Genomic DNA, 20,439 nt, shown 5'->3' with positions numbered 1-20,439 from the left:
CACATAAAGTAGCATTAATGTCTTCTACTATGCTTCTGAAATTCATTTCATAAAGTCAATGGAGTTAATTTCAGAGGCAGGGTTTGTTGCACTAACAATACTCTATCATTCATGTAGCAAAATTGACTGAAAATGAAGCAACATCTGCTGAAGGAACTCAGAGGGTCGAGTAGTGTCTGTGGGAGGAAAAGATTTGTTGACGTTTTGAGTTGATCCCTTGCATCAGGGCACAGATGTTTTGTTGCTCCAGATTCCAGTATCCACAGTCTGTCTCCCTGACTTAAAGCGAATTTCTAGGCAAATATCTATCCAAAGCTTCCACTTCAATTTTCAGCTGAAGTACTCTAGACTTAGGCAAACCTAGTGAAGCCTTTGAGCTAGCTCACTATGTTTCCATGCAAACAAAATTTACTATTCATGCACCATTTTCATATATCCATGCTCTGATGAGTTTCTGGCATGTTCTTGATTTGAAGGTGAACAAAATCATGTGAGTCTAAAACAGTGTAGCATTTTGAGCAGCATAATGTTTGGGCTCATGTTACATCTCAATTTTTATGCTACTACCTGCTTTGTAGTACACGTATCTATCAGACTGAGAACAAGGATAAAAGTCACATGCAAATTTGACCTCTGACTTATTGTTTCAGACTTTAACAAATTAGTGCCTGTACTGAGTTTTTTAAACTGGTAAATTGGCTTATTATTGTCACATGTACTGAGGTACAGTGAAAAACTGTTTTGCATGCCATCCATGCAGATCATTTCATCACATCAGTTCATTGAGGTAGTACAAGGGAAAACAATAACAGAATGCAGAATAAAGTACTACAGCTCCAGAGAAAGTGCATTGCAGAGAGACAGTAAGGTGCAAGGCCAAAACGAAGTAGATTGTGAAGTCAAGGGTTCATCTTATCGTACCGGGGACCATTCAATAGTCTTATAACGGTGGGATAGAAGCTGTCCTTGAGCCTGGTGGTACATGCTTTCAGGCATAAACTTCTCTGTGTAGACCAGCAATATTTTTCTCCTTCAGTTCCTCCACAAGAGAGTTCTCTCATCTTGAACTATTTTTTCTCTATCCATCTTCCACAGATGCTATTGTCTTCTCTTGCCCACTTAAGTTGGAGCATCTTTGTGCCTCCTGATGCCAACAGTATCTATCTCGCCCACATTCTGGTCCCCCAGGAATGCGAGGCAGTTTCAGACTCCATGCCCTCCCATTTGCAGCTGTAAACTCTTAATGGCATCAGCCAGGAGAGTAATTAAAGCATTCAAGGGAGTACAACTCAGTGCCAGTTTTATGTCAAACAGCATTGCAATGTTACACAAATTATCCACAGACCATTGGGAATACAAGTCAGGAGGATGCCATCAGAGCACCAGTTCAAGGGATACTTAGCTCTGGTCAGGAAAACATAGAACATTGAACACTACAGCACAGTACAGGCCCTTCGGCCCATAATGTTGTGCCAACATTTTATCCTGCTCTAAGATCTATCTAACCCTTCCCTCCCACATAGCTCCCCATTTCTCTATCATTCATGTGTCTATCTAAGAGTCTCCTAAATGTCCCTAATGTATCTGCCCCCACAACCTCTGCAGGCAGTGTGATCTACGTACCCACCACTCTGTGTAAAAAACTTACCCTAGACATCTCCCTTGTACTTAAAATTACCTTAAAATTGTGTCCTCCCGTGTTAGCCATTGTTGCCCTGGGAAAATGTCTCTGACTGTCCACTCGATCTGTGCCTCTTATCATCTTGTACACCTCTATCAAGTCACCTCTCATTCTCCTTCTCTCCAGAAAGAAAAGCCCTAACTCACTCAACCTATCCTCATAAGAGATGCTCTCCAATCCAGGCAACGTCCTGGTAAGTCTCCTCTGCACCCACTCTAAAGCTTCCACATCCTTCCTTAATGAGGCAACCAGAACTGAACACAGTACTCCAGGTGTGGTCTAACCAGAGTTCTATAGAGCTGCAACATGACCTCGCGGCTCTTGAACTCAGTACCCCGATTAATGAAGGCCAACACTCCATATGCCTTCTTAACAACCCCATCGACCTGAAAGAAATTTCAATTCATGCTCTTCTGAGGCAGTGAGAAGTGTAGACAGAGTCAATGGAGGGGAAGCTAGTTTTCATGATGGATATTTGGTTTCCCATTTGTTTTAAGCACAAGGATATGGAAGGATAACTAATGTTTCAAATAGTTTTTCTTTTCATAAATGTGATTGGCTAGAAAATGTGAAATTAGGAAGGGCAGCCTCGTGCAACTTGATGGATGACTACCAACAGAAATATACCAGAATAAGCATGTGGTCTGTGCAGGGATTTTCCAGTATAATTCGAAAAGGTATACTGCCAGGAATAATAAAGAAACAAATTTTGAGCTTAGCAGACAATTCTAAGATTGGTAATGATAGATTGGTATTGGTATTGGTACTGGTTTATTATTGTCACTTGTACCGAGCTACAGTGAAAAGCTTGTCTTGCAAACTGATCGTACAGGTCAATTCATTACACAGTGCAGTTACACTGAGTTAGTACAGAGTGCATTAATATAGTACAGGTAAAAACAATAACAGTACAGAGTAAAGTGTCACAGCTACAGAGAAAGTGCAGTGCAATAAGGTGCAAGGTCACAACAAGGTAGATGGTGAGGTCATAATCCATCTCATTGTATAAGGGAACTGTTCAATAGTCTTATCACAGTGGGATAGAAGCTGTCCTTAAGTCTTGTGGTACATGCCCTCAGGCTCCTATATCTTCTACCCGATGGAAGAGGAGAGAAGAGAAAATGTCCCAGGTGGGTGGGGTCTTTGATTATGCTGGCTGCTTCACCAAAACAACGAGAGATAAAGACAGAGTCCAAGGAGAGGAGGATGGTGTCCGTGATGCGCTGGGCTGTCCACAATTCTCTGCAGTTTCTTGTGGTCCTGGGCAGAGCAGTTGCCATACCAAGCCGTGATACATCCAGAGAGGATGCTTTCTATGGTGCATCAGTAAAAATTGGTGAGAGTCAAAGGGGACAAACCAAATTTCTTTAGCCTCCTGAGGAAGTAGAGGCACTGGTGAGCTTTCTTGGCCAATCTTGCGGAAATGTACATATTCACTATCTAGATCTTTAGCGGCGACATTGGCAGACTGTTTGCTGCCTTGAGAAAGCTGCTTTTTTGGGAAAACCAACATTATTTTTGCTATGTATCTTTAAAATCTATGGTATCAAAATCATGTTTCCCAGTATCAATAAAGAACACATATTTGTGTTGAGTTCTTTGCCTGTCATTTTAAGGAGGGGGTGGGAAATCATTCATCTGCTTATTTAAAACAGCTTAAACTTTTGTTAAAATGAGGAATTTTATTAAAAAAAAGATATTAACACATTTTATGCCCATGTTAACTGGGATAACAACAGAATCTTTAGGCAAAGGCAAAATATTTATTCACATTGTAGTTCCCATTCTTCTGTTCTCAGGAGTTAGGTCCTAATACTGCCAGCTTTTTACCCGTTGGAAGCACAAATCCTGATTGTAGCCATTTGTTGCCATTAGTAGCAAGAAAGTTCCTCAGCCATCCATCTGTGAAAGCACCCACAGTGAAGCAGGCTAGATGTAAATGAGGTTGGCTCAAAGGCATAGTTGTGTGATCACTGGCTGCTCAGAACTCAGAATTTTAATGATGTGCCATCTGGCCAGTGTACATGAACCACACCAATGATGCTCATTTAATCCTACAACATGAGTTTATCTACACAGAGGAGTTGGATAATTAAGTGGGCACTTAATTAATAATTTCTAAAGATAATTATTTTGTTTCATGATTTGTTCTGTCCCCTGCCTTGCCCCCAAGCTACCCCCAAACACATCAGTGACCGCTCTCCTTCCATAGATAGATCAAGAGGGAATTTTGAATAAACTTTTCAATATTGCGCATCTTTACACTTGTGCATTAACTCTTATAGTTTCTGGAATTTCCTTTCATGTGTGCTCTGAACATGTCCTTTGGTTCCTGCTTTCATTAACTTTTGGCTGAAAGTTTATTTGAGTACTGCAGAGTGATTTCTACACAATTACTCATAATATCAACAGAAATCAAAGGTGTATTTCATTATGAACATCTCTCAACATTAACATCTGCTATGCATCAGTAGCTGCAAAATTCTGCTGCCTATCACCTATTGTTTGGGTGCTCCTGTCTGCCATGTTCCATCCATACTCTTTTAATATGTAAATCATGTCATTTGGCATTTTAGGAAGCTAGCATGTGTGACACTGTTACAAACCAGATGCGCACAGATTAGCCAGATCATAATGTCAAGTAGTGTGCAATCCTAGTTTAATGCCAATGTTGTCAAATTGGACTTCAGCATTGTAGTTAACACCATGTGTACAGAAGATCAGTGTTTGGGAGCAGAAAGGACCCTCATCCATCTAAAGCAATCATTGATCAGTTGAAGGTTAGGTGCACATTCTTTGATGCACTATTAGAGTGAGCTACTGTTTTGTGTTTCCAGATCTTGCTAGAATTTGTATAATCCACAGGGAGTGGTGCAGCGGGAGTATATGCCTTCACTTCAGTGAAACACTCTTGCTTCCAGTCATGGATGTTTTGCTTACCACTGTCTTAAGGGTATAGCATGATAGGGCAGCTGAGGAGGGGTTATGAGGAGCAATCCAGAGCTGGGAGGCAGTAGGGGAAGAAGGCCTTCAGCAAGGAGGTACTGTCCACCCAGGATATTCAGGGGACAATATCTCTATGTGCACCTCAGTAAGGAGAAATGCCTCAGCTCCAGTGAAGAGGCCTGAACAGCAATATGCCTGGAGTTGCAGCCAGAATCACTGTTGTGGAACAGGCTCAAAGCCACAATGCTCATGGTTTTAAGGCCATGGTGGCCATCAACTTTAAGCCTTCTTGCACTTTCCGGAGTCAGGGATATCTGTACTGTTTCACACTTGGCAGCACAATTATTGGAAAAGGGAAGTTGTTGATACTCTCTGCTATGAGAGAGCAGAATTGATCTCACTCTCCCAGTGCAGAGAGCTGCAGGCTTTGCATGCACTTAAATTCACTGCAACTACAGATTGCCCAATGGTGCAGCTTGCCATTGACTACACTTGTTTAAATTTGAGGGTATTCATGTGAGCTGTGAGGTGTACTGCAGTGGCAAGACCTTCATTTTCTAAATGTACAGCTGGTGTGTGATCATTCCTTGCAACTCACAATGACGCACTTATTCTACACCACTTTGCAGTTCTTTCCATAACCGAGCCACCAGGTCAAACTGGAGGGTGACTTGGGCCTTCTTCTTCCCACCTGGCTCATGACCGTAGCCCAACACAAAAAGACACCATGCCTACAAAAAGGCTGAGCTGCCACCTGCAGCCTGATAAAGTGGGCCAGTAACCTGCTTAAGAAACAGCCCCAGAGGAGTCTGGAAGTTTAAAGCACTTTGGGTCCCAGGATCTTCTTGTGATCTTCCACATTATACACATTGTAATGACATGGGCTGAGCCCCGAGAGGCAGTTATGGCACAGGAGGGGAAGGGGGATGAATAAGTAGACAAGTGGGGTGGGGGGAAGGCCACATGGGGATGGACAGTAGAAGACTTCAGCCAACTAGGCTACCATTAAACACTGCCCCAGCTCACTGCAGCTGGCAAAATGTGCCATCTCACATAAAGTTAAGTTTATACTCTAACTGATACAGCAAAGTGCACTGTGTAATGAATTGACCTGTACAATTGGTATGCAAGACAAGTTTTTTCACTGTACCTCGGTACAAGTGACAATAATAAATCAGTACCAATACCAATAATTGATATTGGCAGTTTATCTTTGAGTTTAGAAGTGACTGGTCAGAATAAAATTAAGATAACAATCAGAATTCCATACACTAAAATTGTGAGACAAATAGGTCTCCATTTATGCTCTATTTTCTGATAGAATCTTTGCAGGACAGGATATCTCCTCAATAGCACCAGTCATCTATTTGGTATATGTCAACCTGACAGCTGAAGAAAGATTACATTCAAGTCGTGTTATTTACGTTCAAATTGCTTTTCTTCATTTGCAGTATATAGACATTGCTAAATTTTGGGAAATGTATTCACTTTCCTCCATTTTTGTCTTCATTCTAACTGATATTGATGGTTTCACTATGCATTTTGTTGAGCATTATCTGCATCTGCAGATGCTATGTTTGAAACAGTACAATTCATGATTGTACTGTTTAAGACTTTAGAAAAGTATGTTTGCATTTATTTAGGGCTAAAATAAAATCTCGGTGCTATATTTGCAATCTAGTAATTGTTATATGTTGTAGCTCACTCTTAAAATTTGGTTACACTGAAGTCAATGGAATCAAATTGCAGGACGATTACATGCTTGGCTGCTTCTCTATTACATCTCTGACAGAGAGGGTAAATTTCTTTGATAGCATCAGAGAATGGCAAATTCTGTTTTGCAAAAGCCATGCAATGGTTCACTCATCAATGAGATGAGTGAGCAGTTTATTCAGTTTTGATGATATTGATAGAGTTATTGGACCAAACAGCACAAGAACTCCCAGTACTTCTTCAGACTTGGATTTGAGGTGGGCCATTTAAGTGGTGCGATTGCTCCTGTTACTACTCAAAGTGACTCCTCTTTTAGTTTGGGATTGAAACTCACAGTGCAACACTCACATTATTATTCCAACACTATTAAATTTATTCAAAATATCAGTATACATTGGAAAAAGAACATAGCTCCTTTTTAACATGTTTCATAGTCAGTGAACTGATGCCATGCCAACTATTCAAACTTTTCCATTTAGCAAGATTACTGAAGTAGGTTGATTTAACATACATTGAACTGGTTCAAATGTTCTGTGGCCAAGGAGATATTTTTGGTTATTTGTTCTTAAAGAAGTTCAATAGTAATATTTGGGTTTAGATTATGAGAACAAATAATTGTGGTCTGTTTCTTTCTCTTTATCTTCTGTTTACAGTCAAGGCATGTCTCTCCTGACTCTGCCAATGAAGAATCATTGACCTGAAACATTGACCCTGTTACTCACTCCACAGATGCTGTCTGACCTTCTGAGTTCCTCCAGCATTTTCTGTTTTGATTTCAGATTTCCAACATCTGTAGGTTTTTGCTTTTCTTTTTCTCCCCTACATTTGCCTTGCCCTTATGATCTGAACTTTCACTGCATCAATTCTTGAATATATCTTGGTTGTTGCACTAGATCTGAAGCCATCACTTCAAATACCTGTTTTTTTTACTGTTCAGCTGTATTAAAGTCTGTGCCCCACTACACAATACCAGCAGGTTTGATCTGTATTGCTGTGTGTAGCAAAGTCAGGCAGATATACTTATCAAACCATTGATCTTCACATGTCTTTATTCTTTGCTGTAATAACATCTCTTCACACATTTTCTTCCAGGTGATGTATTTTAGCTCTCTATTTCCCTACGTTGTACTTATCTGCTTTCTGGTTCGTGGTCTTCTTCTGAAGGGTTCTTTTGATGGCATCCGTTACATGTTTACTCCTAAGGTATGTTCTGATGCATCTTACTGTTACCATGCAACCTGCATGGGGAGGCACAGTTTTTAAAGCGCATGTTAAGTAGAATTAAAATAAGCTGAAAAGCTTTGCCAGTTTTTAGACCACTTTGTATTTTCTGTAATGTGCTCTCGACAGTCTGCATTATGGTTGCTGATACCACCTAGTGGTAGGCTTTCAGTTAAACACTTCCAATTGTTCTATTGCCCACCACCTAGTGGTTTGGGTGTGGTAATCACTGACAAGCTAATCCATTTACTGCTGTAATTCTAGGAAGATCACACTATGAAGTCAATTTTAGATAAAAACTTCCCCCTTCAAACTGTTATTCTACTACAAGCAGAAAATCGCAAACAAGCCTCACATTGCTTGGAAAAGTATATCCTCTATGTTTTATGTATCTCTCAATAGAAATATATGTAATATTATGTAGATATGTACAGATAAGTGCATATATACATAATAGATGCTGGTTCATATGCTTGAGAGGCTTAAAAACCTAGCTCAGTAGAAGAGGCAATATTACACAGGTCATAGTAGTGTAAGGGAGAGGCATAAATGGTTTCACAATTAAAAGTATGGAACTATTAGCTACTAATATGTTCTGGGGGGAATTTAAGAGAAATAGCTTTACCCAGTCAGTGGTTAGACTGTGGAACTTGTTACCACAAGGAATAATTGAAGTGTGTAGAAGGAAAAGCTGGATAAATACACAAGGGAGAAAGGAATAGAAGGGAATGTTGATCGATTTAGATGTTGGGCGGAGATTTATGCAGGGCATAAACACTACATCAGCGGATCCAAAAGCCCTACTTCTATTCTGTAAATTATCTAAAACGTAATTCTAAATGGCAATTATCCATTGTACACTAATTATGCGCATGTACCAAATCTGTCATAAGCCCATTATGATTAAAAATACTGTGGTTAAAGACAGTCTGTTTCGAAAATTCAGACTGTCTGCATTTTTAAGAATAATGCCTAGCGATTGTAACTAAATCAATTTTTACAAGATTAAATATTTCATTTTATAAAAATCATAGAAACATTTGTACAAGCAAAGCTGGAAATCACAGCCACCATCATTCCAATATTTATGGTTATAAGTAGTCTGATCCCTTCTTATGTAACAAATAAACAAACACTACTACATCTAATATACAGAGATTCAGAGAACGGTTTTCAATGGTAGACATTCCCCATGAGTGCATGGAACACACCTTTCTGAAGAGTGTTCTGGAGCTTGGAGAACACTCACTGGTTAGACTCAGTTGTGTACAATTCCCCAAATGTTTTCTTTCCTAAAAGTATACTTTATTATGTACATTAAATGTAATCAGGACTTTATCTAAATTAATTTTACCAAGCATTCCTTAACAATGTATTAATGCCACAAATGTTTCTTCCTCAAACATTGCACCAATGGAGCATTTGAGATGCTGTTACATTGAGCCCAGCACTTCAGTGTCCAGTGGTGACAAGACCCTAGACTGTGGTCCTTCCTTTGAAGCCCTTGCGGTGGTCATACTGAGCTTCCCTGTATCCCTCAGTACATATTCGTGTTCTGTGGAATGAAGCTGTTGGATAACTCCTTGCACTTGAAGACCAACAAATTTGTGTCCCTGAGAACAGCCCACAGCTGCCCTGGGCGAACCTCAACAAAGACCACTGCACCTCTTTCCAGACCCTTTTGGCAAAAGGAGGTGGACTGTTGTCTCATCCGCACTGCAGTCATATGGAGGGCAGTGTGCATTAGGAGTGAGATTCTGACTGTGCAGGAAGGAGCTGATGGGGAGGGCCACTCTCATTGCCAATGAGGTCAATTTGTGAGTTCCAGTGATGAGATATTCTGCAAAATTGGCTTTGGCAGTTTGATCAGGAAACCGTCCCACAGGATCCATTGTGCCCCTTTTCCACTGGACCTGCAGACATGTTGACCACTGCCTGATGGTCCTGTGATCAAAGGTGTTCTTGTGCAGTAACATTTTTGTGAAGGGCAGGTGGTGCAGCAAGGTCCAACTGAATGGAACATTGTATGTTGTATGGCAGTGAGACCAGGCTAAGCCTTTGCAACACCAAGGACAGGTAGAACTTCAGCACATAGTGACACTTTGTGTTTGTGTACTCCAGCTCTATGCACAGTTTGATGCAGCTCCACACAAAGGTGGCCATCAGGATGAGAGCTATGTTGGGTACATTTCCCTCCCACTCTGGATTTAAAGGAGAACCATTTTCCTTTCTCTACAATATCCCTTCCTACTTTTACAGAGGTCACAGAGCTGATGCACAATAACATAAATATAGCTCCTGTAGCATGAAAAAATCTGCAATGAACTCACAGAAATAATCCCCATTATTTCTTTTGTGGGAAACTACTAAGTTTAGTCAGTGGAAGGAGACAATGTGGACAAACTTGAGGGAGAATCAGCAACTACATTTAAATCTCCGGAGTGTCCAGTAGCAATAGCCATTTTCCAATCTGAAAGGCGAGGAAGCTCCATCCAACACATCCGTACTTGCTAATATCAGGAGAGATCCACTGCTTATTTTACAAATATTTCCACATTGCTTTTATTTAATGTTTGCTTTTTATCTTCAATGTTATTGATTCAGATTCAGGCCATTTTATTGAGTTCCTTTGCAGCGATGACTGAACTTAAACTCTCACGCTATTTTCAAACCCCACAGCTGGAGATCATGTTGGACCCTCAGGTCTGGAGAGGAGCTGCAACCCAAGTGTTCTTTGCTCTCGGCCTGGGATTCGGTGGTGTGATTGCTTTCTCCAGCTACAACAAACGAAACAACAACTGCCATTTTGATGCAGTCCTTGTATCCTTGATCAATTTCTTCACATCTATCTTAGCAACACTTGTGGTGTTTGCTGTCTTGGGCTTCAAAGCAAATATGATAAACGAAAAATGTATTGCTAGGTGGGTGCTGGCTTGCTATCGGATATCAATGATCATGTTTTGCCCAGGTTTGAGTGTTCTTACTCCTACTGATTTGGCTCGGTTGGTTACATTGCAGAAATGCAGACAAGATCCTGGAAATGCTACAAGCAGGAGTTGTCAGTCATGATCTCATCCCTCACCATGTTAATCTGTCAGATGTTTCAGCGACCGATTACCACCAGATGTACAGCATTATAAAGGAAGTGAAAGAAGAAGAGTTTCTGAAGTTAGGCTTGGATTCGTGTCAACTGGAGGATGAACTTAACCAGGTCAGTTTATAATAAAACAGAGCAAGGATAGAGTGCTGGAACTGTTCCAGCTTTTGAGGGGAAACCATCACTTTATCTGGGCAGAGAGATGAATTTGAGATAGGGTCTTCAACCACTCAATTTGATATCAGTGAAATTTTACACCAGATTCGGATGGACAAAAAGTATTGATAGCATAATGATGGGATATTAATGAGAATATATCATCTGTCCAAAATCTCATACAATCAACATTTCATACATACAAAGCAAATGACAAAGGTGGAGATGACTGAACTGCTTTGAACCTGTTCAACTCTTGACTATTCAGGTGCCTGAGCAGCAATTTGTCTGTGTCTTGAGAGGACATTCAGACTGCAGGATTATAATCTCTGGAACTACCAACGGCTAGTGGGTAGCAAAACATCAAATTTAACCCTCTATCTATGATACCCTGAAAGAATAATATGCATAAAGCAGCTCTTCCACTGTAATGCTTTAGGATGCAAGTGCAACATCTGACTGTACTGTCTTCCTCTTAATGTTCTTATCTTTTAACTGCTATGTGTTTTACAGGCTGTACAAGGAACTGGTTTAGCCTTTATTGCCTTCACTGAGGCCATGACTCACTTCCCAGCATCCCCTTTTTGGTCAGTGTTGTTCTTCCTTATGTTGGTAAATCTAGGCTTGGGCAGCATGTTTGGTACCATTGAAGGAATACTCACACCACTCGTGGATACATTCAAAGTGCGCAAAGAAATTTTGACCAGTAAGTAGCAAGGTCATGAGGTGACACTTCCAGTCTTGTTCCAAAGCTTTAGTCTTTGATAAAAAATTGCATGCATCAAGAAAATTCAGCTTGGATAAAATTGAATGTGACTAGGAATATGGTGAACTAGGAATTGAATAGGATTTAAGAAGGCTTTCTTATTGGATATATCGCTGCATATTCAGATTTCTATGTGACTGTAAGTATAATTAAATGAAGTACAATGATGTCAAGTACTGTCATATTTACGTAGAAAATTAAGATACTGGTCCATTGCTCTGATGATTGGGAAGACTAGTCTACATGGGATTACCCGAACTAAACATGATGCGAATGGATCTTGCCAATACCTCCCATCTTAGTACAGACTCCAGACTGCACCTAAAGCAGACTCCAGCATCCAGTTTGCACAATGTGCTTAATACAGTTCCTTATGTTTTATTCATGGCCCATGGCTCAGTGTTTTCAGAATCTGAGATGGAGCTCGACAGGACTCATCAGTGCCCCGACAGAAACTCTCAAGTACCATTCCCTCATTCAGCTACGCATGCTGTCTGTTGATTGTTAACAACACCTTCGAAAATTATGGTAAATCCAACAGGATCTTTCCCTCTTGTTGTTATAAAAAGTCTTATTGTTTGGTCAGAGTCACAGCTGAGTTAGCTGAAAGTTTGCTCACGCAGTATACCTTTGTTGATCCAGTGGTTCTATCTTCCATGGGAATTATATTAAAGCTTCAGCATTCCATTGTTTAGCTTTGACTTGAGGGCAGTTCTTCAAATTCAAAATCGGCCAACAAATGAGCTCTCTGTCCCCATCTCCGTACGTGAATGAAATAAGCATTGAAACTCTCACAGAGGACAATGTATAAATTTTATTTTCAATGTAGAGCCATGAAAGGTTTTGGACAAGAAACACTGGTGCCTTTATTCTGCAAACACTGTGCGGAAAAGGCTTACGATTTTTAAATTCTGCCTCCTTTTCATGCTTACTCTGCTAGCAATTACAGGATTACAGTCAGCTTATTTGTAGCTGATTTGCAATGTACTTTGGCCATCTGTCAGGTCCATAATATATATTTTTCTTTGCTTTAGTTGGCTGTTGTCTCGTGGCTTTCAGTATTGGCCTCCTCTTTGTACAGCGCTCTGGAAACTACTTTGTTACCATGTTTGATGATTACTCAGCTACCTTGCCCCTACTGATTGTGGTTATCCTGGAGAATGTTGCTGTTGCTTGGGTTTATGGCACAGACAAGTACGTATCCACAGCCCTATGATAAATTTACTTCATTTGGTAAAGTGTATAACAAAGGAAACGAATGACTGAAAATATACTAATTCTTCACATTATGCCTTCTTCTTAATTTACATTCTATCTTCATTGTACAGTCCCTTTTCAGCAGCAGGGGCACAAGTTGTCCTTTGTAACCACAGTAGGTCTCTGTAACTTTATATTGCTCTATTGAGTGGCCTCACTGAGAATCGGAAACAGTTACTCTCAGTGGATGGGCCAGAACTTGTTGGGAAATGCAAACAGTTTCACACTGAGCTGCTGGTATTTCCCCTGGTAAGTGTCAGGAAGTTGGTGACACCAGTGCAAATGCAGAAGTCCCTGACTTGCTGGACGTTGGGTTTTTCCAATGGTTCGCGATGTTGGACTCCACATTGAGATCAGAGGTGGACCCCAGATGTACTACAATACTTGCAGTTACGCTGAGAAATCTGCTCACTGAATCTGTGCCAGATTAGATGGCACAGGAACAGTGAGCTCATCCATTTCAATGAAGAAGAATAGCTTTGAGAAACTTTGGTAAGTATTAGATAATTTACATTTAATTAATTTCACTTAATTCATACAAATATTTTAATTGTATGAAAGTTAGCTTGCATATTTTAAAATATATTCAAACTTTTTGAATCCTTGTTAATGTTAAAGAGATTCAAACAGTTGCATGACCCTTTGACAGGTGTGACAGCCAGCTAAATCTGGGGCTATGGTTTAGCCAGCTGCCAAAGCTTTCCCAAATATTTCTTGGGTGGGGTTTGCTCTGGCATACCCAATTGGTGGCATTGTGTTAAAGCAAGGGCTTGCCCTTTTTTGGATCAGGATGGCTTTGGGCAGTAGGTCAACAGCTGTTTTACTGCTGGCTGCAAGTTCTAGCCTGGTAATCTGAGCTAATCTGACATGTGCACACAAACCCTCTTAATCTTCTTAATTCAAGTTCAGTGCAATACCACAGGAGTAACCTGATGGAATCTACTTCTGATTTAGTTGTTGCTCTCTCTACTCTCCCATTCTTTGGAAATGGATTTGTCTTCTCACCGACAATTGCAATTTCAAGACCTCTGTTAAGAGTTGTGCATAAACTCCCCAAAGTGATTCACACTCAAATTGTATCTAACTTTTCTGAAGTCAGAGAGCTTCATCTCAACAGGCCAATTTAAAGGCAAAGCCAACTCCAAAAATGACAGGCTCATCCAGTGAAGAATCATGTTCCAAATCTATATGCAAAAACAAATTGACACAATTAAAAGGCAAACTGGCACAATATAGTGTATAACTGTGTTTCACTTTCATAGGTTCATGGAGGACTTAAAGGATATGCTGGGGTTCGCTCCATTCCGATATTATTATTACACATGGAAGTACATCTCTCCACTAATTCTGATTGCTCTGCTCATAGCAAGCATTGTCCAGATGTGCTTAAGTCCACCAGGTTACTATGCCTGGATTAGTGAATTGGTGAGTGTTATTTAAATCAAATGATAACATCCTGTTGCTCTGTGATACTGCCAATGAATTCAAGGTGTGCATGCATGCCTGTGTGAGTTTGTTCTTGTGCATATATGTGTCTGTATTATAATTTTTTATCACTTATAGCAGGGAATTCCAAGGGCAGTAAGTCTCTACTCCAATATTACTGATCATTCTCTCTCCCAGCACTTCAGAAACAATCAATGCAGGAAGGAAACCTAGCTTTGAACTTAGTACATGTAATGCTGAAGGAGCATTGACATTAACCACAACATTATAAGGTTATGTTAACTGGAAGAAAGAGATGGTAGCCTGGTTTGTAACCGATATAGAAATATTGAGTGGGTATTGAGATGCCAGTCATTTTCACATTGGAGTTTCTTAACCTGCTTGAAATCAGGCACAAAACTGCAATCCAAAAACCAGTTCTACTGTAAAACTTGTCAGCACACACCATTTTAAACCATACTCCAATCAAGGATGATATGCCATATTTTTCTGAAGAAGAAATCGTTCAACAAGTTCTTTGAGAGTGAATGTCATACTCAGCCAATTTTAGATTTTTTGGGAAGTATTAATTAAGAAATTCATGACTGACAAATGAACCTGTTTAAAAGTCTAGTCAAATAACTAACTCTGACACTTTTAAGACAGGGTATGGCAGATAGAGTGCAGTGAATTTAGTTTGGGAGTACTGCAGCAGTACTGTAATCTGTTGTCCCCACTTTGTGCCACCCCACACTCACTTCCACCATCTCAACTTCCAAATCTTAATTTCATCCGGCAACACCAATGTCCCAGTATCTTTTGACTGAAGCTGGTAGGAACAATCACATTTGTTTTTATCATTGCTTAGATTGTACTGAGGTTGCTTGAGCAGAAAAGTTGTAGAAGGCGTGATGTTTAAACTGTAAGTTAGGATTGAAACCTGTAAAATATTAAGGGGAGAGAACAGGATCATGAAGCAGGCTCATTTCACACTGTGCCTAATTTTGTTCCCATTGAAATATAAATTGTTGCCCATTCTCTGTGATCCATTGATGCTGGCCAATTTTAATACCTGGATCCTCCTAACTTTAAAACATCTCTGTATTGCCTGAAGTATAATGGAAGCAAACTTTAGATTGACTTGAATTGTTCTATCGATTTTCACAGGCTGGTGAAAAGTTTCTGAGTTTCCCAGTATGGGGTTTGACCGTCTGCATCTGCCTCATCCTAGTGGCAGTTCTCCCTGTCCCTATAGTCTTCATCACCCGTTATTTTAATCTCATTGATGATGGCTCCAACTCTCTGGCCTCGGTCTCCTACAAAAAAGGACGGATTCTGAAGGAGAACTCCAACCTGGAGGAAGATGATGCCAGTCTCCTGCACAGCAAAACCCCAAGTGAGATGCCCTCTCCAGTGGTCGGCAACAGTATTTATCGTAAGCAAAATGGATCCCCCACTCCAGAAGCAGACACAGCTCCAAATGGCCGCTATGGCATCGGGTACTTAATGGCTGACATGCCTGAATCAGACTTGTAGCTTCTGATTGAGCTTTGCCTGGCTATGTGTATGTTGCTACATCCAGCGAAATTGCCACTCAGAAGCACGCAGAGTACTAATGTGGCATATGTACCATGTATATCCTGTAGATAGACTATATTTTTCCATATTAGTGATACTGAAATACTGTGTCTGCCAGTAGCTGTGAGTTTCTATTTCTATAAGATTGTATTCAGTGATCCCTATAAGAAAAAAAGTGATCATCTTTCTTGAAGAAAACCTGTTTGTTTCCCAGCCACAGATTACTCTTTACCAATACGTAAGAGAAATCAGCAAATGTATGGGATATTCATTTCTAAACTTTACATGGCATATGCAGACATTTAGAATGAATTTCAACACTGAATTAAGAATATAAACTGATATAATCACAAATTATTTACTAGTTTATGAAACAGCAGTACGTGTTCTTATTTTTAAAAATTGAGGTTGTAGAGGGGATACTCTTTTTCTGACAACCACAGTCTTACCCACAGGTCAAGGGGTGGCACTGAGGCAAGAGCACAGTAGTCCCAGTTCTCTGACCACCCAACCCAGGAATTAGTTCAAGTGTTTTTTTCATTAGAACTCAGATTACTGAAGCCCAATATGATGGATTACAGGTTGCTGGCTGAAGGAGCACAGCTTGCTACATTGGCCAAGAGATTTCCTTCAGAGACCATTGTGGCTCTTACTTATGTGTGCAAAGGGTCAGACACTTTTCTGACATTGGTTTGCCCTGAGTCAGTCAATGAGCTTCTGGGCTGGACTTAGAGAAATTAATCTGCAACAAAGATGATGATTGAACTTATCCAAATGTGAAGACAGAAGAAGCAGGAGTACTCCTTCTAACCAGACATCAAAAGATGTACCCAACACCTACCCATTTTTCTCCCTAATGGTCATGCATAAAGATCATTCCACCTGAGCTCTGAACTCCTGGATATTCTGAACCCAATGAGGACTCTGGCTCAGATTCCTGATCTTTATGTTCCAATGTCCACCCACCCACCCCCACACCCCACACAACTGCCGGCCAATTTCTCAAGTCCATTCCATCTTACCTGACCCCCTCCCAATCCAGCACCTGATATTTGGACTTGCTTACCATAAACTGTGGCTTGCTTCCTCACTACACCTTGCTAGTGAAATATTATAATGAGTCTTAAAGTCCAATATCCTAGCAGATCAAGTTTCAGGCCCAAAGTCAACTGGGGAAGGGGGGTGGGGGCATATCATGGAATTTTCCTCATTTTGTTCACCTTGGACAATCATATTTTCTGAAATTGTAACTGCTACTACATTGCAGTACAACAATTTCTTTCAGCTAGTTTGTTAATTCTGGTGAAAAGCAAGCATTCTCTCCTTTATTTTTCTAAAGAGATAATGGCATCTACCCTTTAGCAGTCATATTGTGAAATGGAAATTATTGTGCTTTTCTGCTGTGTAGACACACCGCGTGAGTGGCCAGCATGAGCTTTGGATAGCTGGAGGGAGCAGTAATTTTAAAATCAGCTGTATATTTTGTGTAAAGTGTTTGCTATTATTAATTTGAAAAGGTAAAGTACTATTTTTAAGAGTCCACACTGGCTCTTATTATCAAACTGTTCAGTATGATTAATTTGTTGCCTAATTATTTTAGATATTTATTGTGATTTAGAATATTTAGTGAACAGGCTGTATATTTATATTGCATATTGTAAAATGTACATATGTAAAAAAAAAGCTTTTTTTTCAGCATTGATAAAGCCTTTGATGAAATTCTTTGTTAATTTTGTTACCTTTGCTAAATTGCTTTCCTTATGGTAAAGGTATCACTGTACTCTTCCTATAGAGGAACATTTAGTTTCTGGATTTTGTCTGGAGATCTACAGCCCTTTTGTTATACTCCACAGGAAATTAAACACTTAATGATAAACCACAGGACTACATTTGTGATTTTTATTCTTATGTATTCTTTTCAAAAGGGCTTTTAATTCAAACTCACACAAAACATATTCGCTTCAACAAAGGAATACCAGAAAAAATCTTGTTTTCATTTTTTATTCCCACAAGAGCTTTTTTGTCTGGGATATTTGTCCAGGAGAATTTGGATATACACTGGAGTAGTTGGAATTTGCACTGGAGTACTTGGGCTTTTGCCAGAATTTCTACAGAAGTATTTAGATGTAGGGATTTTTGCACAGGAATTTTTTTTATTTATTCACATTTTTAGAAATGAGTGCTTGGGTTTTTAACCAGGAACTTTTGGTACAGAATCATTTGACTATTCACTGGAAAATTTGCATTTTTTAACACTATTTACATTCAAAGCCTGGTCAGCTTTGAAGTAACAATTAGACAACCTCCTCTGTGACCCTGTAGTTTGTTATGAAGGTGGAGACTCTTCAGGTATGATTTTCTCTTGCCCTGTGATTAATTATATAAGATTTCCAGCTCAGAATTTACAAGTTCTTTCCACTGCTGCCTTTTAGGATGCATTGTGTGCTTGGTAAAACATCTTTTTACTGCACTTCCATCATTTGGACAGTTTATAAGTATGTCTGTTTATTTTATAAAACTTGCTCTAGGATCACAGACACTCCTCCTGTAATATTTTCTGTACATGTCATGGAAGAGGCAAGTAGGAGATGGGAGAAAAGATTTTGAAGAATTTTCCACAAATTGATGCTTGGCATACGCAGTATGTATGATCTGGGCCCTAATCCCCTCACTCATAAAAAGCCATAAAATCCTGCAACCCCGATATTTCTATTCTTCCTGGACTTCAAAAGTCTAACCAACTACTTCTGGTCACTCAGTTACCCTCCCTTGCACCTATCCACCACTTTAAAGATGTGGTTGTCACCTGTTTGCTTGGAGGATGGAGCCTGCTTGCACAGTGCTGACATCTTGTCGAACAAAGAAACTACGGATGAGGTCAGCTGCACTATAGAGATAATGCAGAGTTGCTTTTCCTCATCGTAAAATAACATGTTGCTCTTGTTGGAAGGGCAATGCAATTACCCTGCCTTCCATCTACTTGAACTGTTTTTGAGATGCCTCTGGTTTCTTGAACAGACATATATCAATGAATGTACTCATGCATTGATGTTTTCTGCTGCAGAGTCATGGGATAAAAGAATTAGAATGGCTGGATGCAATGGAGGTTGAAACAAACCGTTGACAGTATCCGGGCTTGGCTGGCAACACCAGCGTCTGTTATCCAACCCAAATGGCACCTGAATTAAGATGACAATTAAAAGTCAATTACATTGAAGGGGTTTGAAGTCATACACATAGATTAGACTGTGTAGGGACAACAGATTACCTTCCTTGAATGACATTGGTGAACTTGACAAGTCAGTTGTTTTGTGCCTACTGTCATGGAGACAGGCTTTTTTGTTAAAATTTTAGTAGTTAAATTTAAAGTCCACAGCAGCCATGGTGGGATTCAAACTCCGGATCAATGGTGCAGACCTTTTGCTACTAGTCAAGTAGCGCAGCCTGTACACCACTGGACCCAATATAGAGCTCTACGTACAGAATAATTGAAATGTCAAAGACAGGTAGAGAAAACAAATAAAATAACTAGTGAAATGCTGGCCTTTATATCCCGCGCAATTGGATAGTGTCATGCTGCAAGTGCAGAAAATAACTCATTGGCACGTGTCTGGTGTACTGTGACAAGTTCTGGGCACCATTCCTTAAGAAAGAATTAATGACACGACGAGAGCTCACTGTACATGTACCTCAATGATGCTGGCCTCCTGACAAAAGATTACACAAAGCAGGTTATTATTGCCTGGAATTTATAAAGTCAAGGACTATCGATTGAAAGATAATAAGACAGAGAGAAACTAGGGTCAAGACTTAAAGCCTGGCCCTTTGAAAGTGAAACTACGAAACACATTTATATTTAGAAGTTGGTAAAAAGTTTGGAATTTTATGCTGCATATGATATTAGGCCAATTTTAAAACTGTGATTGACAGACTTTTGATAACCAAAGAGGCTAAGTTATTCATAAAGAGGAAAGGAGACAACATGCAATCCAAGCCTTATGGGATCATACTATATGTGTTAGGTTTGGGTTAACTTTGAAAAAAATTATATGTCCTCTAGCTTGGGTCACATCAGGCTATTTAAAAAGAAACGTGTTAACGCTCAGGGCCTTATAAATAAATACACTCTCACTTGTTTGTGAGGGCCACTGCAATGCAAGTTAACTGGGCGGACACACACTCTGCTTGGTGATTTATTTACAGGCGCCCTCTCTAGTATCATCAACAATAGTGAAATAGAGTGCACCATTCAAAATAGGCACCTGTCATGATTTAAAAAGAAAGCGGGTCACAGTACAGAAGGAGGCCATTCGACTCATCCTGTTTGTACCATCCCTTTGCTAAGTCTCATCACTTGGTGTGCATATGCTCAACTACATGCCTCTATATTTCCAATCAAAGGAACAAAACCTTGAATTCATGTAGCAGCTTTCATGAGTTGGAATGCCTTATTCATTGTGGACCCTTATGTGGAGTTGCTATTCCTTAATTTTGCCATAAACATAACTCCAGATATATTACAAAAAGACATTAGTACAGACCTATGGGTATGTCACCTTCTTAACTGGGGAATGGCATGTAAGAGCTGAGAAGAGTAGC

At 39.9% G+C, this 20,439-nt stretch overlaps 1 protein-coding gene across 3 annotated transcripts in view; it reads left to right on the top strand.

Annotated features, from left to right (window-relative positions):
• The window catches only part of slc6a15 (solute carrier family 6 member 15), a 30,940-nt gene extending 13,221 nt beyond the window's left edge, over positions 1-17,719 (top strand). For all 3 annotated transcript variants that reach the window (XM_052030542.1, XM_052030543.1, XM_052030544.1), the window contains 7 exons: positions 7,433-7,543; positions 10,241-10,482; positions 10,580-10,772; positions 11,328-11,520; positions 12,615-12,774; positions 14,100-14,262; positions 15,430-17,719. In XM_052030542.1, coding sequence (XP_051886502.1) covers positions 7,433-7,543; positions 10,241-10,482; positions 10,580-10,772; positions 11,328-11,520; positions 12,615-12,774; positions 14,100-14,262; positions 15,430-15,798 — 1,431 coding nt within the window. In that variant the 3' untranslated portion in view covers positions 15,799-17,719. The remainder of the gene's footprint in view (positions 1-7,432; positions 7,544-10,240; positions 10,483-10,579; positions 10,773-11,327; positions 11,521-12,614; positions 12,775-14,099; positions 14,263-15,429) is intronic.
• Positions 17,720-20,439: the final 2,720 nt, after the last annotated feature.

This window comes from Pristis pectinata, chromosome 15 (genome assembly GCF_009764475.1).
Source record: "Pristis pectinata isolate sPriPec2 chromosome 15, sPriPec2.1.pri, whole genome shotgun sequence".
NCBI lineage: Eukaryota > Metazoa > Chordata > Chondrichthyes > Rhinopristiformes > Pristidae > Pristis > Pristis pectinata.
This window is presented reverse-complemented; position numbering and strand designations above follow the sequence as displayed.